Source organism: Macrobrachium rosenbergii, chromosome 49 (assembly GCF_040412425.1).
Source record: "Macrobrachium rosenbergii isolate ZJJX-2024 chromosome 49, ASM4041242v1, whole genome shotgun sequence".
Lineage (NCBI taxonomy): Eukaryota > Metazoa > Arthropoda > Malacostraca > Decapoda > Palaemonidae > Macrobrachium > Macrobrachium rosenbergii.
This window is the reverse complement of record NC_089789.1, coordinates 19,156,172-19,183,505: the sequence shown is the minus strand read 5'-3', so window position 1 is coordinate 19,183,505 and position 27,334 is coordinate 19,156,172. Positions and strand designations below refer to the sequence as shown.

General features: G+C 39.0%; 1 protein-coding gene across 9 annotated transcripts in view; it reads right to left on the bottom strand.

The window, feature by feature from the left end:
* Positions 1 to 27,334, bottom strand: part of LOC136832138 (microtubule-associated protein futsch-like) — a 92,953-nt gene that overhangs the window by 16,820 nt on the left and 48,799 nt on the right. For 5 of the 9 annotated variants that reach the window (XM_067092803.1, XM_067092804.1, XM_067092799.1 and 2 more), the window contains exons 11-17: positions 24,564 to 24,734; positions 24,219 to 24,280; positions 23,806 to 24,018; positions 12,850 to 13,038; positions 9,424 to 9,538; positions 7,981 to 8,054; positions 3,822 to 3,884 (exon numbers count right to left, since the gene is read on the bottom strand). In XM_067092803.1, coding sequence (XP_066948904.1) covers positions 3,822 to 3,884; positions 7,981 to 8,054; positions 9,424 to 9,538; positions 12,850 to 13,038; positions 23,806 to 24,018; positions 24,219 to 24,280; positions 24,564 to 24,734 — 887 coding nt within the window. Of the gene's footprint in view, positions 1 to 3,430; positions 3,564 to 3,821; positions 3,885 to 7,980; positions 8,055 to 9,423; positions 9,539 to 12,849; positions 13,039 to 23,805; positions 24,019 to 24,218; positions 24,281 to 24,563; positions 24,735 to 25,332; positions 25,437 to 27,334 lie in introns of those variants that run through there. The other 4 variants (XM_067092807.1, XM_067092800.1, XM_067092806.1 and 1 more) reach the window with 3 other exon arrangements.

Genomic DNA, 27,334 nt, shown 5'->3' with positions numbered 1-27,334 from the left:
CTGGATCTGGTTTATGCTGCTTGTCTAGCGACGAAAATTGGCGATCTTCAGCGGATACTATATGCGCCGATTTCCGCTTATCATGCCAATAATCGGGGTACTGGTGCCAATACATACATACCCAAAAGAGACGCCGATAAGCCCCGAAAATCACCAATTTTCAGTTATCGGTGGTTTTCGGTTATCGTCACGCCGTCCAAACGGAACCCCCGCCAATAACAGGGGACTGCCTGTATATGTATGTGTAGAGTATATGTATATTCTCCCAAAGAGTATATGTATATTCTCCCAAAGAGGCAACTATAAAGTCCAGAAGAATCACCTACTACTTCCTTTATGACTTACTTCATCACTAACTCCATCTGCTATATGCATATAAGGGACCTAATAATGAGACAATCACAAATAAGGAAGCAGTTAAAGACCTTGGTGTGATGTTGAATAGGAATATGTTATGCAATGATCAAATAGCAATACTAGTGGCAAAATGCTAAGCAAAAATGGGAACGTTGTTCCGGCACTTCAAAACAAGAAGAGCCGAACACGATTATGCTTTATAAAACGTACGTATGTAGTCCACTTGAATATTGCAATATAATACGATACCCACACTACCAAAAGGATGTTGCACAAATAGAGAGTGTACAAAGGTCCTTTCCAGCTAGAATAGAAGAAGTTAAGGACCTTGACTACTGGGAAAGACTACAATTCTTAAATTTATATAGTCTTGAAAGGAGAAGAGAACGCTACATGATTATTCAGGCATGGAAGCAGATAGAAGGAAATACCGAAAACATCATGGAGCTAAAAATATCAGAAAGAGCAAGCAGAGGTAGATTAATAGTGCCCAAAACTATACCAGGAAAACTAAGGAAAGCACACAGGACATTAATCCACCACGCACCAGCATCGATACTAAAGCGTCTATTCAATGCGCTACCAGCTCATCTGAGAAACACATCAGGAGTGAGCATAATTGTGTTTAAGAATAAGCTTGACAAATATTTAAGATGCATCCCAGACCATCCAAGACTGGAAGATGCATTAGCAATTCTTTGGCAGACATCAGAGGTGCCTCACACCGAGGGACCTGGGGCAACCCGAACGAACTGTAAGGTCTGTAAGGTCTAAGGTCTGCCTGTCCAGAGCTTGGATTCTTTCATTCCTCAGCTGATTGTATCTATACCACCAACTAAATGGGCATTCTTTCCTTCCTCAGCTAGTTGTATCTATACCACCGACTAAATGTGGATTCTTTCCTTCCTCAGTTGCTTGTATCTATACCAACTAAATTGGCATGTCACTTCAGAATAACAGGAATGGCTCTTACATGAAATGCACTGTACATAAAGCGCCTCTTTAATGATACCATTAAAGTACTGCAGGAATTACTGCCCAGATGAACCAAAGGTAACCATTACTGTTGAGGGAAAGTACTTACTATACATTACAGACCCAAGCAAAACCCATTAACCTTTTGGTAGTGGCACACATCCTTTGATGTGCAATAATGGCAAAAGAGAATTACAAGTGCACATCATATGATAATTCTTATTTCTGTCCATCATACCTGAACAAGTTTAGTGGGAAAACATTCATATCACTTCAATTGGCAATCAACAACTATAAGGTAACTCTTATGGCAACGCTTACATCTCAGCTCAGTGACCCCATAAAGAACATTTTTAACCTGATAGAATCAGCTGGTATTTTTACAAGTGTCTCAGCAAAGAGGCCCTGGCCAGGGTTGGAAATGTTCATTTTCACCTTCCTGTGGCAGGTACTGAAAATTTTTGAAAAATTTTTTCTTACATCATGAGTATTTGCATATCTTCCTCTTTCCACTGATTTTTTTTAAATTGGCAAACCTTAAATTTGCCAAGTATGGGGTTTTGTTAATGAATATTTAAGCTGGCCTGTGAGGGTTAAAGCAAGGTAAGGGTCAACTTTACTCCACGCAGCCATAGTACTTGGCACGAGAAAGCCTTTAACTAGACTTAAATGACAATGTATGCAAAATTACACTAACATAAATAAGCTTACTGAAATTTCTGAAATGCCAAGTAAAAAGTGACTAAGCTGCAATACTGTAAAATGAAAAAGGAAGGGGAAAGTAGGCTGCTCACAGTAACATATGCGACAGTTGCTGGCTGAAACTACATAGAATCAAATAACAAAAAATTATAGGCATCATGTTCACAGGATGATAAAAAAGATTATAAAAATGGTCTCCAGAAAAACAGCAGCACTGCCAAACACACTAATGCACACCAAAGAACGAGCAGTATATCATCTTGCAGCCCAACAGCACTGGCTGGCACAAAAGCTGAGAAGGAAAGCTCTTTGTACAGAAGCAGAATACAGCATAAACAATGGGTTTGTTAGGATACAAGGTCAAGGGTGAGGAAGGCAAACACAGAGTTGTTAACCCTTTGAGATTCTGATGACAATGATAGTCGTTATCTATCTTCCACCCTCTGAAATTTTGATGATGACTACAGTCAAAACCAAGAGCAGTTTTTTTTAAATAAATTTGGCATAAATGAAAGGTTTTTCAAAAATAAATATGCCATAAACTGTAAAAACATGACATAACACCAAAGTTTGATTACTGCATATGCGAATGTTTGCTGTTGTCATGGAAACTGGTAAATATCTTGATTTATGGTGTACTTATTAAGATATTCATAGACCATTATTCCACTTGGCGAACTTACTTACTCAAGTATATTTTACATTTTTTAAATGCACTTTATGGTAGCACACATGGCTCAAACAGTATGATTTTCATAACATTGGAAAGGTACTTTAACTTACTTTTACACTGTTTACTGTTTAAACAGAAATGGAATACCTCTTTTCTGTGATTTTTGTGAACTTTTTAAAAACAAGTAACAAGTATTTTTCATTACAAATAACTTTTACTCCTGATATCAATTTTCTTTATATTTTTATTTTTTAGCATATCATGATAAAGTTTAATTCTTCAGCTTTAAATTACTGTATACCAAAATCATCAATGTGGCAAATAGTGTAAGTGTTACAAAAGGTGATCAGACAATTGTTGCTAAGCATTTCTGCTCAGTCAGTAGAGGGTGAGTGTTCTGAAGCAGACAGATTTTGACATCCCCCTAACCAAATCCTTGAAGAGTTAACACCCTTACAGAATGGACTAAATATATATATTAAGCACACCCCTAGACCGGGCTAAATTTAAGGTTGGCTGATTTTAAAAAAATGTCGATGGTAAGAGGAAGATATGCATATGCACATGGTATAAGAAAAATATGCTAATTTGACCATGTTTTTCCTAATAATCTTTTAATTTTTAAATTTTATTTTGTAAAATTATAATTACAGCTCAAACAACATCATAACAGATAAGATCTAAAATTAGTAACAAAATCTGAGTATATTTATGGTAAAATATTTACGAGATGTCCTGGGATGGGGAGGTGCAGTACATTCCCCCATGGTATCTCAAGTCAGACTATCTCCCAGTATCCAGTACTCACTCACTACCAGAGTTGCCGTAAGAGTTGCCATAAGTCATTTTTGACCCACTGAAGAGATATGAACATTTTTCACACACAATTCATCTAAACTGTATGACGCAAAATAATCATCATCAGGGGACATAACCCGGAAATAACCCTAAAGGTATAAACAGACCTCAATTGATGCCAGGCACTCACATAGGGTGAACAAATTACTGTGCATACAATAAACTACACTGAATTTTGTGCTGAAAAATTTTTTTTTTTACTAAGTTTCACTTGAGCCTTTACATTTTCAATCTAAAATAGCAATGAAAAACTTACATTTGATGACAGAGCCATAATTTCTTTCTCCATATCCACAGGTTTCCACGTTTTTTCAAACGTCTGAGAAAAAGAAAATGCAAATATATATAATTACAGAATACAGGAAAAGTAAGAATAATTAACAACATAGGACTTTACAAATGCAGAAAAAAAGTTTTGGTTATAAAAAACATTTCTGCTTTTTATGAAATAAATACTTTCATATGAAACTCATTATTTACAATAGTGTAGTCCACATTCAATGTCTTCACAACCCAAGACACTTCACTCAAGATTTAAAAGAATATGATCCACTGTTGGCTGGATAACCAGCTACCCAGTGCATGCACCCTTTCTGATTCTGGATTCAAAGCAAGGTAAGAACCTAAACTGTCTCGCATCTTGGCAATAGCTTCAAGTAATCAGAAAGGTTGGGAGGAGCACCATTAAGTAATGGATAGGTTTTAAAAAATTTAATTTTCATTTCAATTAGATTATATTGCACAACACACCTATCACCAAACATTAGCCCAACTCCCAATTTAGGTGGAAAGAAAGTGCTAAACAAAGCCCACACTAATGAATTAGCTGACTGGAGACAAGGACCTAGTATAAAGTTCATACAGCTTTGCTGGAAACCTAAGGTTTTGAAATGAACAGGGCGTCATATTCAAGGCCGAATTCTTGCAAAGACATTAGGGTATTTCTAACGGCAAATCTGTACAATAGAAGTTAAAGCATGGCATGTAACCATATTCATCAATACTTATAGGAAAACAGCGCCTGACCAAGTCTAGTCGGATATATTCATGAATTATAGTAGTACTAAAACAATGCAGCAGTGAATAAGCCTATCTTCAACTGAACATATATGAATAAACTTACTCTTACTACAGGTTCTGATGGGCCAAGTTGTAGTTACACATATCTTGCCTCCTCAAAGAAATTACAAATATAAACCTCCAGTGACCATATGCTAAGACCCTGAGAAAGTTGACATCAAGATTCCCCAGAGGACGGAAAAAATTCATTCTTATTAATAGAACAAAAACTGGTCTGTGCAGTGCTGCCAACCAATACCTTAATGCCTGCCTCCCAGGTGACCTATCTAAGCCCAACTAAAGAAGTATTCTTGATACCCCTTTCTGGGATGACCTTTCAAAAGGAACAACCTCAACATTCTTAGCAGAAGCAGATCCTCTGTATATTAAAGGTCAATGTTGCTGAGTTTGGCTTTGGTTGTCTGTTATTGCCTTCCTGAAATCAGTCTAGGTGTGAAGGGCAGGCCTCTGCCCTACTCTTGGGAGAGTTACTTGCAAACTGTCTACCTTGGTGGTCTTGATGGCATCCAACCAATGGAAGACTATTTCAGATACCCCTCAGACCATCAACTATGCCATTTAATGGTGCAAACTAATTTAGCACAACTGGTTTAGAGATATGGATCATATAAAAACCTTAAAATTTCACTAATAATGTGTTCCCTCTTCCTTTTAAAGTTTGTACAGCTGAGAGGTTTCCTACTTCTGTGGTCAGAAAAAGGTTTAAAACTTCTGGTTGCCATGACACTGACAAACCCTCACATTAATATACAAAGCTCCTCAGTTTACGGAATACCACTAGGAATGTCTCTCGTATGGCAAAGAAAGGGAGCTGTTACCTTTCAGGATGCAGGGTTCAAGAAAACTAATTAGATGGGGTTTGTGAGAGTACATCTATAAACTCCAATAAACTATGTGAGGCCACCAGCGTGTATGGAAGCAACTGCCACCAAAAAAATAAGTGCTTGGTTGCGCAGTTTAGACAGACTGAAAATGCCCATCTTCTTGCAGTCTCTGCCCAACTGCCAAATCTACCTCCTAAACAACAAGAAGCTCTGCCCCAATAGCCATTCTTGGCCTGAAGGGATAGAGACTTAAAGATTTAAGTAGCTTTATCAGTAAAATGTCTAAGAAAACTTTACACCATTTAGTTTCCCTACCAACATCACTCAGGAGAGTGAATAGATGGCTGACTGGCTGCTCAACTGCTAACTGGAGGCTGTGGCTGAGAAGGCAACATACATCTTGGACTGACTCGACAGTCAGGGATATGGTCTAGAAAAACTCCAATATAGCAGGGACAGTTATGTCTCAAAAACATAACCTTCATGAAAATGATACCCAGGCCCTATCTTCTGCTGACCAGAAAGAGGGCCTCCAGCAAATATATATGAGAACACTCCAGCAAATATATGAGAACACAAGTGATCTCATGAATGAACTCAAGAAAAACTCCTAAGCCAGAGAATTCTGTATTGGCCTAGCACAAACAGTGGAAAAACGTGCCCTTGAAGTTCTGACACTGATGACACCATCAAGATCTATCATTTAGATTACCTTGGGAGCCACTAGTAAGTTGCTTAAACTTGAAAAAAACACTTGAAGACCTATCTAAAAACAACTTCATTTCTATCCCAAGGATAAAGGTCTCATAAGATCTCAAAGTTTAGATGAAACATCTTCAGTTACAGGAAAAAGCCACTCCCATACCTTCATTCTTAGCGGACTTTTTATCAGAGTAGCCAACTCCAGTTTACTGATGAGCAATGCTGTCTTATATGACAAAAGGTGTTTTGGAGAAAAATAAAAAATTATCGAGTACAGAGCCCAGGGTTCTCGCTGATGATTGCTCTCATAGTAAAGAAAAACACACTAGTCTGACTGGTTCCATGTTTTTCAGTCTTGGTGTAAAGTACTGGCAGCCATGCTCAGTGGTCAAAGTTAGTTGTAAGTGCAGAACCTGTGATTGGTTACTTAATTCATCAGGCGTATATACCTCAGGTCCATTTCTTTGGGCTCAGGCAGACCATGCAATCATTGGGATAACTTAAAACATGTCACACTTTTCCAATTCCAAGTATTATCATCAACCAAGGTGACCACTTGTACTTCACTGATCAAACGTTGCAGTGGCTGAGAGAATTCAACTAATACAAAAGTCATTTGCATATAAAACTTGGTAGATGAGAAAGATGGAATGGAACATAAAATTTTGGACAAAGTTCAAGCACTGGGACCTAACAGGTCATTCAGCACTGAAAGGGAAATTAAGTAAAACGGTTTTACAGTTGTTACAGGAGGAAAGCCTCACACTTGAACTACGCAACAATTGTTGGGAGGGGGTGAAAAGTAAGATGGAAGAGAATATGAATGGAGGTACAGTAAAAGGAATGAAAGCGGTTGCATCTAGGGGCTGAAGGGACACTGCAAAGAACCTTAACTAATGCCAGTGGACCACATGAGGTGCAATGAGGGCACTACCCCCTTATGAAAAAGATGAAAGAATGCTGACAGACAAAAGGAGTACTGAATTCTCGAACCTGGTAAGAGTCAAGAGAGATGAAAAAAAATATTAAATTAATTGGCCTCTGAGAGAGAGAGAGAGAGAGAGAGAGAGAGAGAGAGAGAGAGAGAGAGAGAGAGAGAGAGAGAGAGAGAGAGAGAGAGAGAGAGAGAGAGAGCGCGCTCTGTCAACAAGATGCAGCTTTCCACAGTTTCCAAAAGTACGGTTTTGTTGGAAAACTTGCCCAACCACATCTGGTTGAGGATAGATTCCTTAATTAGAGTAGTTTGTGCACCAGTGATAACTTTTAAATAAAGAGGTGGTTCAGCTTGGTATATCTACATTCACTCTTGAGAGTTCCAGTATCAACAAACTCCTGACCTGGTTATGAGTCCAACGAATGACACCCAAAAAACATATAAGTATGCTCATGTGACAAAGTTACCTGTTGTAAGCAGCACAATTAACAGCAAATGGAATACACTAACTCACTTTCTACAGAATATTTTATTAATTAGTACATGACAATTGCCAATTATTTCAATTCTGTTAAATATTCACATGCAATATTTCCCCAATGCTGTCAAGTCTACCTTGGATACCATAGCTATGAAACTTGTCAAAGCCAAGCCTAGCCGATGAACGACCGAAATAAGCCAAATATTTTTCTTTACTCTTACTGCTTCAAGAATGAGTGAGGGTAGAATATGCAATTTCCATCTTCTGTCCCTTTTTGCCATCATTTTGGCTCTACTAGTGAGTATAGGATTTATAAACTATTCAACAATATTCATCATCAGACAAGACCCTATCAAGGTTCATTAACAATTAACAAACATTTAGTCAAACTAACCTCTTTGGCTGATGGGTTTTTCATATGCTCTTCAACCCAGGACTTCCATCCTTTCTTCACATCTTCATCCTTATCTGCAACAGGAATTTTTTTTTTTTAATTATATTTGTAGAAATCATATCACAATACAATTAATTACTATGTTAAAAAAAATTTAAACCTATATGACATACATACATGCCTTTTACTTTTGACTAGATTCTTATGTCCAGTCAGGTTAACAAACCAAATGTCAAATCACTGATTAAAAAGGGGGAAACAGGAATTACCGAATATTCCTACTCAGAAGTCAACAAAAACATTTTTATTTTAAAATTCTAGGTAAGGCCTATACCTGACTTACTGGTCAACCCCCATTCACACAACAGGCTACTGGTAGATAAAAATTGAAAATATGCATAGGCTATATCATACAGTATTCTGTGGGAAAGCAGGTCAGACCAAACACACAAAACAATTTCAGAAAGAGCATGAGTGACACATTCCTAATTGAGGAAGCTCGTTTCATCAGATAAAAACTGTTTTTAAATTCGAAAATACTTTTACATTTATCCTAAAAACAGAAAAACATACCCTAGTAATGATATTTTCATACTTGCAATCATATATAGCACCCAAGGAAAAAGGAACAAAATTCATAAAAGTTTTCTAACAGTTCAAAACACAACAAAAGAAATTTGATTATAAGAATAACAAAAGGATACGAGACTGAAAATGTGTAGATATGACAATAAAACTCTGACTACTCTGGGATATGATGCTGGTGCACAAACTTCTAAAAATAAGCTAGCGTGACAGCTGAAAATTAACACTATGGCATATTCATTCCACTTAACTGTCAAAAGACTGGCATTCTTTTCCCCTGAGAGATTTTGTGCCCCCCCCCCAAAAAAAAATGGCACTGTTATGTTACAAGTTTCATAAGCAAACCAAATACCAATACACAGGCAAAGAAAAATCGTTGCAGACCTTGGAAAAGATCCAAAGGGAAGTGGTACACTCTGAAAAGGACAGGGGGCCATTACTCCAACCACTACTCATACAGCTACCCAAAACTACTGTAGTGGCTTATATAACAGCAGATTACTATTACTTTTAGGTACTTTAACCAGCCCAGCGAGTTAAAATACTTCACTCTTATACAGATGGTTTAGTTTTGGAAAACCCAGATGCTGTACATGGATGAAGATAAGGAAAGTCATTGACAAGTTGACACATCCAGTTGACACACACACACTTTCAGGAGATAACTTTCCTCTTCAAAGAACTTCTTTCCCTATTTCAAACAGCATCTTTGCTTGGTTTTCCTGACAAACTGGTGTTAGTTTTTATTCACAAAAATAGAATGCTAGCAAATGGTGTGAACTACATTAATGTGAAAAAGTAGTAACATTACGTCATTTCAATAATTGAATAAAAAACTTGTCACATGCACCACATTACCTCTTATTGCAGACGCCAACTTCTGAATAAGTTTACTTCTTTCTCTTCGATAACACATCTCTAACTTGTTTAGTTTTAATGACTGGTGTAGCAGATTCTGAGCTATCTCTGATGCCTAAAAAAATAAAAGAAATGAGACTGCATCACTGATCCTAAATAAAATTATTTTAGGTATCATAAGGCAGTCCCCGGGTTATGTCAGACTTGACTCAAGTCATTCTGATCTTATGGTGCTTTTCAAATACAGTATATTCATCAAAAAATCAGCTCCAAGTTACGGCAAATGTTCTGAAGTCACGTAGTTTCAGTCTCATGGTGCCACAAGCATCTAGAGACTGGAACTAGTTTCTGAGCGGTGTAGCTGTTGTCACATAACGAGGTGAGAAAACCAGTTTAGGTAGCAGTAGCCACTGGGGGGGTTCACTATGAGGTGAGAAAACTGACTTATTAGCAGGGCAATGCTTAAGAACCTGTTTCTTTCCCAGGCTACCATACGTCTATACATACGTAACATGTAGTTTATTTTTGTAAAGTTTTATAGATAAGTGTGATGTTACTTTGTCATTCATTTTTTTGTATTTTCCATGCTATACTTACAACTTTTTGCATTTCAGTAACTAGGAAAATACAGTAAAACATAATAAATTAGGTAAGATTTTTGCATAATTCTGTGATATTCCCAATCTTTTTCTGGTATGAAAAGCGGGAGAGGAATATAGGCCTAACTGTCAATCATCTTGACATACTGACATGAAGGATGCTGGGGAAACAGTCTCCCTCCCCAACTCTCTCTCATTTTTTTAAATTGTTTAGGTAAGGAAATCATAACTTTTTATATTTTTATAAATTTTTTAATACTGTACGGTGTTCCGACTTACGTCGTTTTATGACCTCCATTGCACCCCAGGAAAGGAACTCCGACGCAACCCAGGAACTGCCTGTATATATTTAGGAATAATAAAGTACACTAGTAATGCAATGTACTTAATATGCAGCTCTAAACCTTACAACTTGTGCAGCATGCAAGATTTTCTATAACTCCAAGAACCAAGTTTCCTATTGGACAAAGCCTTACAGTACATGTGGATGCTATTAAGGGGAGCGTTTGATAAAATCGTTTTTCGCTAATAACTCCCGTGTTTTTTAATGAATCAGTTTCAAATTTTGTGCCTGGGTTTATTTTTGTATAGGGCAAAGGACTGTAACCATAATTTTTGTCTTCCGCCCCCCATTAGCTGGTAACCCCAACCCCCCAAAATTTTTCAAAATGCATCTCCTCCATAACTTCTGCAAACTAAGAGCTCAAATTTACGTGGTAGACAGATATTATATATTAGAACAAAGTAAGAGAGTGTTTTTTTCAATTTTTTTTGTTCTCTTTTTTTTTAAGAATATTTTTCGTTTTTTGAAAAAACTCTGATTGTTTTGGAAAAAAATCCCCAAAAATTTTCGAGGGACAAAATGAAAAAAAACTCTCTCTTTGTTTGTAGACAATTTATTTAGCTTTCATTTGCTTTTTGTTTCATTGAGATCGGTGCATTCGTTATGGAGGAGATGCAGTTTGAATGTCGATAACTTTAGTTTTGAGATATCGGCCTTCAAAGTTTTATAACGATATATGAGGAGCGTTTGATAAAATCGTTTTTCGCTAATAACTCCCGTGTGTTTTTTAATGAATCAGTTTCAAATTTTGTGCCTGGGTTTATTTTTGTATAGGGCAAAGGACTGTAACCATAATTTTTGTCTTCCGCCCCCATTAGCTGGTAACCCCAACCCCAAAAATTTTTCAAAATGCATCTCCTCCATAACTTCTGCAAACTAAGAGCTCAAATTTACGTGGTAGACAGATATTATATATTAGAACAAAGTAAGAGAGTGTTTTTTCAATTTTTTTTCTCTTTTTTTAGAAATATTTTTCGTTTTTGAAAAACTCTGATTGTTTTGGAAAAAAATCCCCAAAAATTTTCGAGGGACAAAATGAAAAAACTCTCTCTTTGTTTGTAGACAATTTATTTAGCTTTCATTTGCTTTTGTTTCATTGAGATCGGTGCATTCGTTATGGAGGAGATGCAGTTTGAATGTCGATAACTTTAGTTTTGAGATATCGGCCTTCAAAGTTTTATAACGATATGAGGAGCGTTTGACAAAATCGTTTTTCGCTAATAACTCCCGTGTTTTTAATGAATCAGTTTCAAATTTTGTGCCTGGGTTTATTTTTGTATAGGGCAAAGGACTGTAACCATAATTTTCGTCTTCTGCCCCCCATTAGCTGGTAACCCCACCCCCCAAAAATTTTTCAAAATGCATTTCCTCCATAACTTCTACAAACTAAGAGCTCAAATTTACGTGGTAGACAGATATTATATATTAGAACAAAGTAAGAGAGCGTTTTTTTCAATTTTTTTTTTTTTTAATGAATATTTTTGTTTTTGAAAAAACTTTGATTGAATTTTTTGAAAAAAATTCCCCAAAAAAATTTTCGAGGACAAATGAAAAAACTCTCTATTTGTTTGTAGACAATTTATTTAGCTTTCGTTTGCTTTTTGTTTCATTGAGATCGGTGCATTCGTTATGGAGGAGATGCAGTTTGAATGTCGATAACTTTAGTTTTGAGATATACGATATTTTTTGCTTCTGTGTATTTATTTGCTTGCTGTTACACAGTTTGATGTTTTTATGACATATTTGAAAAGCCAAAATATATAACAATAGACTTGCAAAGTAATATAACTTCGCTAAATGAAGCTACATGAAGCGAGTGTCAAAACACGGCTCAGGTTGGGCAGCGCGACATCTTACTTAGTCAAGCTCTGAGCTGCTACTGACTGACTATCTGATGTCACTGCCTGCCCTGCGGCATTCCTGGCTTTCGCTGATGCATACTAGGGCCACAGGGTTGCCATATAACGCATTTAGATATTATTATTTCATAGCTAAAAGGAAATTACTACCGATATACTGACATTATCATTACATTATACGAAAAATGTAATTTTGTCTATGATAGGGTTACTGTTTTTGTTTATAACTCCTAAACTATGGCGAATTTTTTAATAAAACTTTCTGAGAAGATAGTCAGGATATGTATGATGCCATATATAAAATATCTCAGAAAATTTTGATTTTTCGATTTTTTCGTCAAACGCTCCCCTTAAGAATGCCCAATACTGATACTTGAATTTTTACTTGTCTCCATGGATAGAAGATTAAACAAAGGGTCAAAAACTGCTCTTGGCTTTGTTTCCTTCAACTACTATTTCTGAGCATGGAACATGCTCCCAGTGTGATACAGGAAGGAGGACAGTTTTAAGTGGTTCTAGGAGTGGATGTCATTACTGCCTATGGCAGTCATTGTTATTTTGTGATAAATGTTAATTGAAAGAAACAACCATAAAAACCCTGATTCTGGAGGGTTATCAGACTAACCTTTTTCAGAATAAAAATCTTCGACTGAGCCTTATAACAATTACCAGAAGGATCCTTTTCACAATGACTAATGGCATTACCAAGGTTCAGAAACAGAACTCTCAAAGCCCTTCTTCTCATTCTCTCTAGTTCATTGTGGACTAAAGTACTTCTCTCTTCTGTACCCTCTATATCAACAAATTTCTGCTCCTGTAATAAACAAAATCAATGCAATTCATGAAATTTAAGAAAAGTTTACTTTAGCACATACATCTAAGCACCAACTGAAACAGGTATTTACATACACTATTTACTCAAATATTTGTTGAAATAGTGTATGCATACATTCCATCATATGAATTACCATTTGTATGTGTTTTTAAAACATCTAATGCAGCGAAAAAGATAAACGTCACAGGCAGGTATGGAATGTATGTTTTGGATATGTCACACACCTCTTGCTGTCATGAGGTAGTTCTTTGCAGGATAGAAGGGGGTAATACTTAATAAAAGGTTATATATGTAAAGCAAATGATGGATTTGTCACCAGGAGTGGTGAGTGTTTATGTTCTAAATAAATTAAAATAATAAACAAATTCCTCTAATTCTTTGTCAATAATTGACCAGAAGGTCACAAGCAAACAATAACTATCATTAGTCTATGAGGCTTTTTCCTATTTTCTGTACATTTGAAGACTTCTTTAAAATGCTTTACTGCCAACTCATATTTTTTTTTAACTCATTTTGACTTCTTTATAACTATCTGATTATAAAATTAGTGATATTTCATAAAAAATACTTTGTTTCATATATAAAAATAACTTTTATTTTTTCTCAAAAACAATATATTTTCCCTCGTATTATACTCAGTGAAAGCCATTCCTCAAAAATCTACCAATAATAATATATATAAAACAAATAACTAAATCTCCCTCTTATTCAGTGTTGGGTAAAGATTAAGAGAGACTTGATAGATAACAGGATCACATACAATCATTACAATGCAAAAGTAAAGAGCTAAGGCTAGCTCTTTGTTGGGTGAGTCAGTAGAGCTGCGGACTGGCACTCGCTGGGCCGGAGTTCGATTCCCCGGCCGGCTGATGAAGAGTTAGAGGAATTTATTTCTGGTGACAGAAATTCATTTCTCGCTATAATGTGGTTCGGATTCCACAATAAGCTGTAGGTCCTGTTGCTAAGTAACCAATTGGTTCTTAGCCACGTAAAATAAGTCTAATCCTTCGGGCCAGCCCTAGGAGAGCTGTTAATCAGCTCAGTGGTTTGGTAAAACTAAGGTATACTTACTTTAATGCTAAACAGAAAGTCGCAAGAACTTCCAATTAAAAAAGTAATTATCAGAGTTGTGAAATCAGTGTTTTTGATGCGTTGACTGTGTGTTTATAAAACGCTTCAATTTAATTGTTTATAAAGTGCTTCAATTTAATGTTTTAATATTTCTGGGAAGCTGCTTACTAAGCAGACCAAAAATTCTTTTTTGGAGGAATTAATACACGCTATGCATCTCTTAACAGTGACACTCTGGCACCAATGACCATTATCGACATTAGCAATACTTTATTTTCAAAAGCTGTGGGGATTTAAGTCCTGCTCAGAACTAGGAAAAAACAATGAGTTGCTGGATTTTTATTTATTTTAAGTGTCTGATGGCAAGTATAGAGACCTTAGTGTGTGTGTGTGTGTGTGTGTGTGTGTGTGTGTGTGTGTGTGTGTGTGTGTAGCATACCTTACAGTGTGACATCTAGTTTTTTTCTTTAATAAACTGAAGAAATATTAGAAATATGGCCACATATGACGAATTGTTTTCAAATTCAGCTCATTAATTAGACTTTGTGCCATACACCCAAAAACTGGTGCCCTGGATGAATAGCATAAGTTGGAGCAATATTTTAGGGTGAAAGGATTCCCTAAAATGAAACCTGACGATGAATAGACTTCACTGAGGAAGAAATATAAATGGCATAAATATTGCATACAGGAGAAATGTTCATTACCTTTGCATTAATTTATTTTGTTTCTGTCTTTCTATCACATTTTTTTGGTTGATGAAATATAAATAGAGACTACAGTGCAGTGTGAGTGTAACAGTAAGATGCTCTTGGGGCTGCATCCACTCATCTCATAACTGCAATGTAAATTATTTAATCTTGTATATTTAGTCTTGTGTTTAAAAATTAAACTGAGCTCAATTTCAACATAAAATCATTCAAAATATAATGCAGCATATTCAGCCATGTACATCGAGAGTGAAAAGTGACAAAAGGGATTTTGACAACGGAAAAATCTATTTCTTGGGGAAGACCTGTGTCACCCAGTGAAATGCTTCCAACAGCACTCATTTCTAGGTATAAATATTGCTAAATATACCAGAGACAAAGCTATCCATAATGCCAGGGTTACTACCCCTGGATCGATCACCACAATGGTGTCGGTATACACTAAGGGGCGAGTGGTAGCCACTATCACTGATGCTTTGCCCAATAGATCTCTCCGTTCTCAAAGCCCCCATCATGGGAGAGCCGTTCTCACCTACTAACTTCCGCCGCTACTCCTACTACTCGCCCGCCATCTATATCCAAAATTAGCACCCTCCAAGCTTGGTATGCTATCCGGGTGGGAAAGGAAGTATAGGGATGGGTCACTGGGTGACAGGTCTTCCCCAGAAATAGATTTTTCCGTTGTCAAAATCCCTTTTCTGGGCTCGACCTGTGTCACCCAGTGAAATAGTAACAGAGAATCAGCCATACAATAGCAGTAGTATCATCTAGAGTTTACCTTAATGGAGCTAAATAAAACTAAGAGAACAATACTGTGTTTTAATAATCCCAAATATAAAGTTCAAAATATAATTAAAAACTATAAGGCACATAGTCTAGAAATACCAAATGACCAACACCAAGATACTTAATGTTAAACAGATTATGTCTTAAATACAGGATATATATCAATGTTACAGGCAGGAGTCAGGCTGTGAAGCAGACCTGACCTAAAAGGCTAGAAGCAGGGCATGCAAGCGAGGCAGGTAGGCGAGAGAATATACCAATAGGTAATTTAATCAAGAATTACATTACAATAAGGACAAGCAAGAGTTATATATACTAGTCCTGAGCTGGACCAGGAGGAACAATACTTCCTGCAGCTACAGTGGAATATTTAAGAGCCTCTAGGGACTTAAGATAGTGGCGTTTAAATACTGTTGGTGATTTCCAGCCTACTTTTTAAGGTCATCAAAATTCATATTGTGAAAATAATTAGCTGAGGTAGCTACGCTCAATATCATGTACCTGAGGTACTGAACTGGTTAGCCTGTTTAATAAAATAAAGAATTTGTTGCCTGATGGCCTTTAAGGAAATGGTAACCCCATTTTCCCTAACAAAAAGAGGGCCTGAAGTTCTTTTACAAGTTCTATTTAAATAAGCTTTTAAAGTGTTAACTGGACATAAAGATAGATCCTGTGGAAGGGGAATAATCTTCCAAGGAGACCATCTATTTTGTGGATCCTCATTCTTTGCTAGAAATCTGAGATCCGGAGACAACAGAACTTCTCCTGACGGGAGAAATCAACATGATCCGGTTCTCTAGAAAGAGCAGATAGTTCAGAAATTCTAGCCCCTGAGGCTAGACTTATTAAAAATAACGCCTTCCTTAACAGACTCGGGTATGTACATAATTCGTTATCAGTGTCTGATGCCAATTTAAGTACGTCATTTAAGAACCAGGAAACTGTGTGTGGACGGATTGCTGGTCTAAGACGAGCACATGCTTTAGGAATTGACGAAAAGTATGAGTCTGTAAGGTTAATATTAAAGCCATGTAAAAATATTTTTCTTAAAGCAGATTTTGTTGTAGTAATAGTACTAGTGGCCAATCCTTTCTCAAATAATGATCTGAAGAAAGAGATTGCTAGATTCGTGGTCATTTTCTGAGCTTCAGATTCCTTAGAAATAATGCTAACTTTTTAACTGCTGAGTCATATTGTCTAAGTGTAGATTCCCTCTTATCTGGTTCTATGAACAGTGTATTGAGAGGGTCAATGTCAGCGTCTTTCTAAGCTGCAAACTTCATGAAGTCCATAAAGCTAGGGCACTCAGAATTCTTGAGGAAGCTGACACAGTCCGAGTTTGCACTACTTGTGTCAATCTTGGATTGGGGATCTGTTTGTGCCGGAGTTTCAACTCCAGTAGAAGAGGAAACCAATTGCTCTTGACCAATTGGGTGCCACAAGTGCTATTTGACCTTTGAATGATCTGAGTTTGTGTAAAACTTTCATCAATAGGTTTATTGGTGGGAAACAGATAGATCCTTTGCCATCGGTTCCAGTCGACTGACATCGCATCTGTGGAATGAGCTAGAGGGTCTAGATTGGGAGCAACGTAACACGGAGGCTTGTGGTTGTTCTCTGTGGGAAACATGTCTACCTGGAGACCCGGTACCACATGAAGACAAATCCACTCGAACGATGTCTTGTCCAAGGACCATTCTGCCTCCAGCGGAGTTGTCCTGGATAGTGAATCTGCAATGACATTTCGAACACCTGCCAGGTGGGTAGCTGACAGGTGCCAAAAATGTTTCCTTGCCAGAGAGAAAATTGCAATCATTACATGATTGATATGGCTCAACTTGGAGCCCCCTCTGTTTAGGCAATGTACAACTACTGCACTGTCCAGTACCAGTCTGATGTGAATCTGTCTGGCTGGACATAGTTTCTTTAATGTTAGAAATACTGCCATTGCCTCTAGAATGTTGATATGTAACTGGCGGAATACTGTCAACCATGTTCCTTGAACTTTCTTGTGTTGGGAGTATCCTCCCCATCCGCTTAGGGAAGCATCCGTATGGATCACTAGCGATGGAGGGGGAAATTGAAGAGGCACTGACCTCGCCAAACACTTGACTGTCGACCATGGTCGAAGCCTCTTCCTCAATATCGGCGGAATTAGAGACACCTTGTCTCTGTTTCTGCCGTTGGCTCGTTTCCGCCATACCGTTTATATCCTTCAGTCTGGCTTTTAGTAACAAGTCTGTTACTGAAGCGAACTGAAGAGAGCCTAGAACTCTTTCCTGGGTATGACGAGAGGCTCTTTTGTTCTTGAGGAACTGCCTGGTAGCTTTGGGTATTTCCCTCCTCTTGGCTGGCGGAAGTGACAGTTTGTGTGTGTTTAGGTCCCATTGGATTCCTAACCACTGAAATTGAGCAGCCGGAACTAGGGGATTTCTTCCTGTTTATTTGGAATCCAAAGTATTCCAGGAAGTTGATTACTGTGATTGTTGCTTTTCGACATTCCTTGGCGTTGGATGCCCATATTATCCAATCGTCCAGGTATGTGGCCAGCACAATCCCTTGAGCCTGTAGTTCTTGAACTACTGTCTCTGCCAGTTTGGTAAATATTCTGGGCACTATGTTGAGCCCGAATGGCATGACTCTGAACGAGTATGCTTGTTTTCCTAGTATGAACCCTAGGTAAGGAGAGAAATTTCTCGCAAACAGGACGTGATAATATGCGTCTGTAAGATCTATAGAGGTGATGACGGCCCCAATGGGAAGTAGGTCCGCACCTGTAGATTGTAAGCATGCTAAACTTGTCGCATTGAATGTATAAGTTGAGACAAGACAAGTCTAGAATTACTCTTTGCTTGTCTGAGTCTTTCTTTGGGACACTGAACAGACGGCCTTGAAATTTCAAGTGTCTGACTTTCTTTATTGCCTTCTTTTTGCAGAAGGTCTTTTGCATAGTCCAGTAAGTCTTTGGATGGAGGTTGATGGAATCTGACTGGCGGAGGAGGCCCTCTGCTCCAGCTCCATCCCAGACCTTTTGAAATTATACTGTGGGCCCATGGACTGAAGATCCAATGGTCCCGGAAGAGATACAATCTCCTGCCTACCTGAGGAGGCTCATTGATTGGAAGAGGTCTTACTTCCTCTGCCTCCTCAGGCTCCTCTTCCACGCGAGAGAGGTCTGGACGCTGCTCTACCTCTGTAGGCGGCTCTGGCTCTACTACCCCTCGCATGCCTATTGTATCCCGCAAACGCCCCTGGTTTTCAAACGAGGCGTTGAAAGCTGGGGACGCCACGGAAGGCTGGCGGAGTGAGCTTGCTGAGCCGGCTGCACTAGTACATACTGCTGCTGAGGCTGTGCCTTGATGTGGAAGGCTGTCCGATCTGCGGGACCGGTACCGCCTGAAGCACAGTCTGAGCCTGAAGCTTCTGATAGTCCTGGAATCTCCTGAACCTCTTCCTTCCCTTAGGTTGAGGTCCGGAGGTCTCAGAGGACTTCCTTTTGAAAGGAAGACCCCAGCGAGAGCGAAGGCTCTGGTTCGCTCTGGTTGCCTCTGCCAAGACGTTATTGACCTCATCCTCTGGGAAGAGGTTAGGTCCCCAGATAGAGCTCTTCATGAGTCTATTGGGCTCATGCCTGATGGTGGCGTCGGTGAAGATGTGCTTCCGGCAGTTCTGCCTCGCAACCACAGTCATAAAGGTCCGATTGGAAGGATGCCAGTAATGACTTTGTGAGGACCTGAAACAGTGGTTCGTCAGCATAGACTAGTGCAGTCACCTCTGAGATGGTGACGGAATGAATGGAGCGACTCAACCTGCATCTTGCCTCATACTCCGTCTTCAGCAGAGCATCCAGAATCTTGGGAAGTTGCTCGCTGAACAGGGTGGAGGCACACTCGGGATCGAGTTTCCCCACTGTGAACGTCGCCGGAGCTCCCAACCAACATTCCGAATCTCCGGGGAAGAGAAGGGAAGTAGAATCTGTCTCCCGGAGTTGAGGTATGGGCTTGCCATCCATCCCAGCCTGAAGGGTCAGCTCTGCAATCTTAGTAGTGCAGGGGGTCGGAATAGAGTCACCTACAGAGAACATAGTGAAACTTCCTCTAAAGGGAGTAAGTTTAGTGTTCTCGCACTCCCAGTCAGTGAGAGCGCGCATCAGGGTGGATTGAGCTTGGTCCCTAGGAAAGATGACCGTTTCCTTAGGGACCTTATCGGATCTAATCCAGGCTTCCTCAGTTAACCTGGCAAAGCCTGGATAGGGAGGCACTAGGTTGGCTGGAAAGAACTCTAGTTCTTCCAGACGATGAGTGCCCAATCCCTCTATGGTCAGTGTGCCATTATGCAGCGGAGCATACAGGGCCAGCCGCCACGGGTTCCTCTTATCAAAGGGAGGCAGTTTGGAGGCATCCAGGACAACATGTGACTGTTGTACTTCTTTGGATTGGATGAATCCGGCGAGCAAGCTTTCCTGGTTCTCCATCCTCTGTGCCAATGACAACACTGACTGTCCTGAGGTCTCTAAGCTTTTGACAATCTGAGACGAGAGATCTTGTAGCCGAGCTTCAACCTTCGAATCGATCCTCTGCATCAGCAGGTCGACGAAAGCCTCAGAGTCGAAGCTAGACTGTGGGGGCTTAGCCTTGAAACTCTGGTCCTCGACCCCTTAGACGGGGAGGGGTAGAGCTTGAGGACGTCACTGGTTTGGGAGCCAGTGGCGACCTAGAGGGAGCTGGCGGATTAGACCTTTGAGGCCTGGAAGGCTTAAGTAAGTCCTTCTTTTTCAGAGATTTCACCTTGGGGATAACAGACCGGGATCTGTCCCCAAGGTTAGCTGACTTGGAGAATCCCTGAAATGAAGAGGACGAAGATGGTAAACTGAATAAAATTGACCTACTTCTACTACCTTCACCTGCCTCACTTACCACCCTACCTTCTACCTGGTGGTTATCGACGCTCATTGGTTCAACGTGAATGTTGATGGCCGCTACTTCTTCCTCCACCTCTTCGCACAGATCTTCGTCTTGGGGGGTCTGCGTCTCTTCCCTGATCCTCGCAATGAGTGGGGCGGCCACGTCCTTCGGTACTGCGGCGGAGATCCGAGCATTCGGATAAAGGAGATTGCAGATCTCCTCTGACAGTACATAGGGGTGGCCAGACGCTACATTCCTTCCATATCCGCCGACCCAGGTCTTCAGGGTCGACAGCGAAGAGGCTCGGATTGCTTGGTTAGACTTGTACTGATTGCTAAAAATATTCTCCAATTTTTTTCGCATATATCCAAATTGAGCCATTAAAATCAAAGGGACTAAAGGTTAGCAGTCTCTTGTCACTTACCGACACATCTGTTACCAGCTCGTAAAGAGTGTAACAAATCTCATAGCCATCTGGGTGCCAAACAACCAGGTCTCCAACTTGCACCGCGCAGCTGGAGTGCGAGCGGCACACCTCGTGTCCGCAGGGTTGTTGGAGGACGGCCGTGCAACCTGGCTCCTGACAATGTACCATCTGTAAGTGGAATGATGGTACATGAGTATCATCAAGGCAGGACCCGCCGGAACTGAGTCCGGTAGCAAAAGTCTATTTTAACATAGATTTATGCTACGGGATGATTAACTAACTAATATTTGTGTTATAAGCAAGTACTCTATGTTACTCCGCCGTGACTTGTCACTGAAATCTCATTGTGTCACATAATTATGGAATCGGCGTAATATGAGCGAAATAGTGTTCGCATATAGCCCATCTCTCAAATCGCCCAAGGCAGTAACCAAATAATGGAAACCGTAAAATATGCCGGAAACCATACCCACCGGAGTGGTTAATTGGACAATAACATACAAGAGACCCGACTAGTCCGGCGGAGACTCCGCCGCCTCAAGCAGGCGTTGTACATAAAGTACCTTAAAAACAACTAATTCTATCATATCGTAACTCCTATTTCCTTTCACGGGACAGTGTTCGACGCTCCAGCTACTAACTACTATAAGTAATTAGTAGCGAGCTAACGAGACACCGCCCGAACTAGTCTGGCCCGGAAAGGGAAAGGAAGGTGAGTGGCGGAAACCCAGCGGAACGGCAACCGGTCAGGTGGATGCACCCTCCGAGAAGCCGAATACAACCTCCTATACGGAAGTGCCGAGCGCAAGCGATCGGCTTTCCTCTTACGAGGATGTCGCACAGGCAACGTCGCCAAAAAAGCAGATTCTAATCGTTCAGGTAAAGAAGGACTAGGCTATATACACGAAAAAGCAAGAGGTTAAACCTCCTTGTTCCTAGCCTACCCTCCAAAACCAAAACTTTGGCCTGGTCAGGAAGGCTAGGATTGAGCGCTACAGGTGTGGGGAGAGTAGAACCTTCGTACTAACCTAGCCTCACCCTCCAAAACCGAATCAGCCTGGTCAGGTGGCTAAGTGTGAATTGAGGAGCCCACTCACTAGCCTAACCTCACCCTCCAAAACCTAACGGCCTGGTCAGGTGGGCTAAGTGTGAATGAGGAACACTCTCACTAGCCTAACCTCACCCTCCAAAACCTAACGTCCTGGTCAGGTGGGTTAAGCGTAAATAGAGGGACTCTCTTACTCGCCTAACTCACCCTCCAAAACCATAAAACGGCCTGGTCAGGTGAGCTAGGTAGCCTGAGCATCATGTAAAGCGCATGTCAAGCCTAGCCTAACCCTCCAAAACCGTATCACAGCCTGGTCAGGTAGGCTAGGCTAGTAACTACCTTTATAACCATCTCTTTTTACCAGAACAAAATAATATATAATATAATGTTAACCACCCATGACATTGAGATTATATATAAACATAAATGATTCGGTGGCAGAGAAAGAACCTACCTCTGATGCTGAATCACTCACATAAATTAGTCTAATTATACACATCAGCTATAATCATGATAACAATAACACCATCGAGAAGGCACCAACTCGCTGGTGGAGGAAAAGAAACTAATAAAAAGACTCAAATTCTATGATCAGAAATAAATGAGCCTGGCTCAAACCATGATACGAAAGTCCCCCCTGCCTCTTCATCAGCGACATGGTAATTTTTCTCAATAATATGCTCCAAAAACCGAAATGGAGCAATTGGATAATATCCAGCAGATTTTCGTTCTGCTAATTATAATTGCGGGGACTGAAGGTCGAAAACGCAACAGAGGCAAACATAGCGCTACGTTCGGCTGCGCACCTGTGGTAAACATATATTACGTACAATTCATAAATACTGTGCCTCTCGCGTTTAAAAACCAATCAGATATAATACTCAACTTAGATGGTGTGATATCCTCACGGGATGACATGATTACAGCTGTAATTAGTACAAAAAATACCAAAAGAAAGGGACACGGTGTTCTCGTGTTGTGCTACATTTTTGGAATAAAGATGGCGGGCGCGAGTAGTAGGAGTAGCGAGCGGAAGGTAGTAGGTAGAACAGCTCTCCCATGATGGGGGCTTTGAGAACGGAGAGATCTATTGGGCAAAGCATCTGTGATAGTGGCTACCACTCGCCCCTCAGTGTATACCAACACCATTGTGGTGATCGATCCAGGGGTGGTAACCCTGGCATTATGGATAGCTTTTTCTCTGGTATATTTAGCAATATTTATACCTAGAAATGAGTGCTATTGGAACCATTTCACTGGGTGACACAGGTCGAGCCCAGAAATGATTTTTTTTTGTTACATTTTAACACTTTTGATATAGCAATGCAATATTCAATGATACATTATACTGTAGTGAAAATGGCAATGCCAATTTATATATAATAGTCGAATGTTTTATTTATAAAAACTGAAAAATAATGGTTTTGTAATATCTGAAATTGCATATTGCTCTTGTGGTCCTTAACAGTTATACCTTTGAGAACCCAGCAATATGTATGTAGAATAAGCATATTGTTACACAGGGGTTCTCTTGGGGTCTTAAAAGTCCATTTCTGTAGTCTAGCAATGGACAAATCTCAAAGTTGCCAGAATAAAGAAGTCGGACCTGTAAATTCATAACACTGGCTAGCAAATATACACCAAACAAAGATAAATTTTCTAAGGATCATTCTAATATTTGGGTAAGAGAACACAATTGTGTACATAAATAATAGTCATTGCAGCAAATGAAAGAATGAAATCAGCTATAAGTGAGTTGTTCAATTAGAAAACTGTTTGAAACTTTTGAGTATGTCATACCTTTCTCTGAATTTTTTGTACTGGGGCTCCTAACCAACTTGACTTTTGTTTCCGACTGGTTCCCACCCCTGAAGGTCCTGGATGACTATCATCCACCGTCATATGGGAATCTTGTAAATCTGTTGCTTTAACCTGGGCCAACTGAAGAGGAACACGCTGGCGGCTGTCAACTTCCTTTGGTTTAGCAGGGAAAAGTGTACTGCTTTTCCTCATCTATAATATAAAAAGGTAAATACAATAAGACAATGAAAGCAAAAAACAAAAAAATACAATTCACAATTGTATCCTGATTACAATCAACTTACCTAAGGTTTCATGGCACACACACAGCATTACTTAAGCAACATTCTGGTTGGGGACAAAAATACTTATTGATACTGCTAAATCCAAGTACATTAACTATAAAATCATACCTGAGATATTGATTCTTTGCCTTTCTTCCGAGAAAGAGGGCATGGTCGATCAAATCCACTTTCTGAAAGGAAAATAGGATGCTAACAAACTGTACAATTTTTAATCTTTGCACTGAATAAAAATTATTACTATAACCTTTAATAAAAATATAGGTACTCTGAAGAGCAAACTTAAGAATAAGAAAAAATTGTAATAACCAAATGCAAGAACAAACAAGAAAAAATTGAAATAAAGAAAAAATATTTATGTAATCCCTTAAAAAATTATACTTCTCAGGTTAAAAGACTTGCAACATCATTTACACCATTAAGTTTCTTCAATTTTCAGAATAAAACAAGACATACCTTTCTTTTCCTTGAAACCCTGCTTATTATCAGAGGCACAAAATGTTAGTCTTTCAACAGCTGTAGCAAAGGAAGGAGCAGGAATTTGTAGAGGAACATCAGAGCAGGGAGGTAGCACAGGAATATCAAGCACATTCTCTACACCATGGTTACTGGACATCATTGGTCTCTCTAAAGAAATGGAGGGCAATTTTATAGTTCACATAATATTTACCAAAAGTCTGGATGTTGTCAAGAGCTCATTCAATCCAAGTACAATAGGAAATAAAAATTTATTTCAAAGTAAATGATAGTCAGCAAACAAACTACAATGAGGCTATATGAAGACAACACTAAATGGACATTTCTGATAATTATTCTTTTAAAGTAATATAAGAAACCAACTAAGACTCTCATAGACTCAAAGGGTGGGACGAATGCATTAGTATTTTTATATAAAAGGTGTGAAAAGGAGCAGCAAGCTAAAGATTATTATTATTATTCAGATCATGAACCCTATTCATATGGAACAAGCCCTCAGTGGTCATTGACTTAAAATTTTAAAAATATGGTGTTCATTTGAAAGAAGTAACAGAAGGTAACACGCAGAAAGAAGAGATCAGTTACTAGAAAAGATAAAATAAACTAAGCAAGTGCTGTAATAAATACATGGATAAAAATGTAAGTAAATTATCAAAATACTAGAACTGTTTCAGGGTAGTAATACATTCCATCTTGACTTAAACTTTTGGAGTTCTGACTGCACAACATCCTCAGAGAGACTGTTTACCTCTGAAACTGAGAAGTTCAACACCAAGGGACATTTACTGTATATTGGTGCTGCTGTTCAGCAAATCTGGTTGTTCTCAGCAGGAAAATAGTCTCAGGGATCAACTGTGTATGTGAAAGATTTATGTTAAAATACAACTTATGAAATATTGGTAAACAAGAGACTATCCATCTAAGGTCCAAGTCATAACTGCTAAAGTTAGGAAACAGAAACCTACCACCACGAACCACTCCCCCAAGTGGAGAATTTACTATACCCACAAGTGTAGCATTATCAGCATACTGAATGATCTTGTTTTTCAAGCCAACAACCATATCACCTGTATACACTAAAAATAAAAGCAGATCAAGAACACTACCGTGGAACTCCAGACATAACACGTCTTGGTTCGCTAAGATCCCATCAAAAGTAACTCACTGCTGCCACCTGTAAGGAAATCTTGAAGTAATCCTAAAACATACCCTCCCAGTCCAAAATTCTGAAGTTTATATCATAAATAGGTGTCTTTTGATTTACTAAATTGAAAACAGCACTAAAATCTAACTGAATTTTACTCTATATATTTGTTGACCTTGGACTTCATGATAGCCGGAACATCTATGAATGTGAGGTCTGATCATTTCCAGAAATATGTGTGGGTTCCTCAATTACCTAGACAAAATCAGAGGATACACAGAACTCAGGAGCAGACCGGCCATGCTGGTCTGTGAATTTAAATACAGCCACTCGTTGTGCTTGGCGCTGCAGCCTCCACAAATAACAGATGAAGCTTTTGAATCCTGTGACTGAGCCATACTAATCTTCTCAAAGACAGTCACACACACAGCTGTTGATATCTGGATTGCAGCAAACATCAAATACATAAACATTGTAGAACTTACTGAAAATCTTAAAGTAAAGAACGTCACGGCAACTGCACTCCAAGTTTTTCTAACGACAAATACGTCATCCAGACTTAGTGTATACAGCCATACCTTGTGCATGTGGGATGTTATCAAACCCTGGGATTAAAAACTCAACCTTTGACTTGTCACTACATTCAAGTGTCTCCAATAAAAGCATCAAATCTTAGTTACGGGCACAACTCTGGAGGTCAAGAAAATTTTACCTTACGCCTTGAATATTTGAGTAAAGTACTCTGCAATTTTTCTTACAGTAATGAGTAGCAGGCCCAGGGTTCAGCTAAATGTCTCCCAAAAGAATTAATATTAGAAGCAAAACTAATAAATAGATGCATAACAACAGCAACACAGTAAAAATCAAAAGAACAATGACTGTTAAAATCAACAACAGTGTTTACTTTTGAAAAGTACAACATACATAAAAATATAGCTGGATGTCAAAGGGACATTGCAAACACCCTAAGTACTGTCAATAATGTGCCTTGCTGGGCACCCTAAATGCAACACCAGAATTTCACCAAAGCAAGCATACAAACAGGATATACATAAAAAATTTGTATAGACTAAAAACGAGTATTATGGCATAAGTTTAGAAATCTAACAAGTTGTTATCATCATTATAATTGAAAAATTCCTTAAATCTCAAAAGGATGCCATATGAACTTGTTCCTCTTGTGAAATGAAAACTGGAGAGAGAGAGAGAGAGGTAAGTTACCAAAGCCACTCAGCCTAGTAGGAAGCGATCAATAGGAACAGATGAAAGGAAAGAAGAGAAAGCACCGAGTCTGGAGCCGAAGAGTTGCTACAAAGAAACTATAATACCATCCACAGTGTCACAAACAAGACACACTGTGGGGAAATTTTGAGAGAGCCATAATAAAATAACCTTAGGTCACCAATATGAATTACAAATATTAACACAGTACTACAGTTAATTCAATGGTAAACAAGCATGATCTAGAGAGAGAGAGAGAGAGAGAGAGAGAGAGAGAGAGAGAGAGAGAGAGAGAGAGAGAGAGAGAGAGAGCAATTCTGTATTCCTTGATCACAGACAAAAACCACCTATCTAGGTAGCTAAGAAAATATGAGGAAACTTGCAT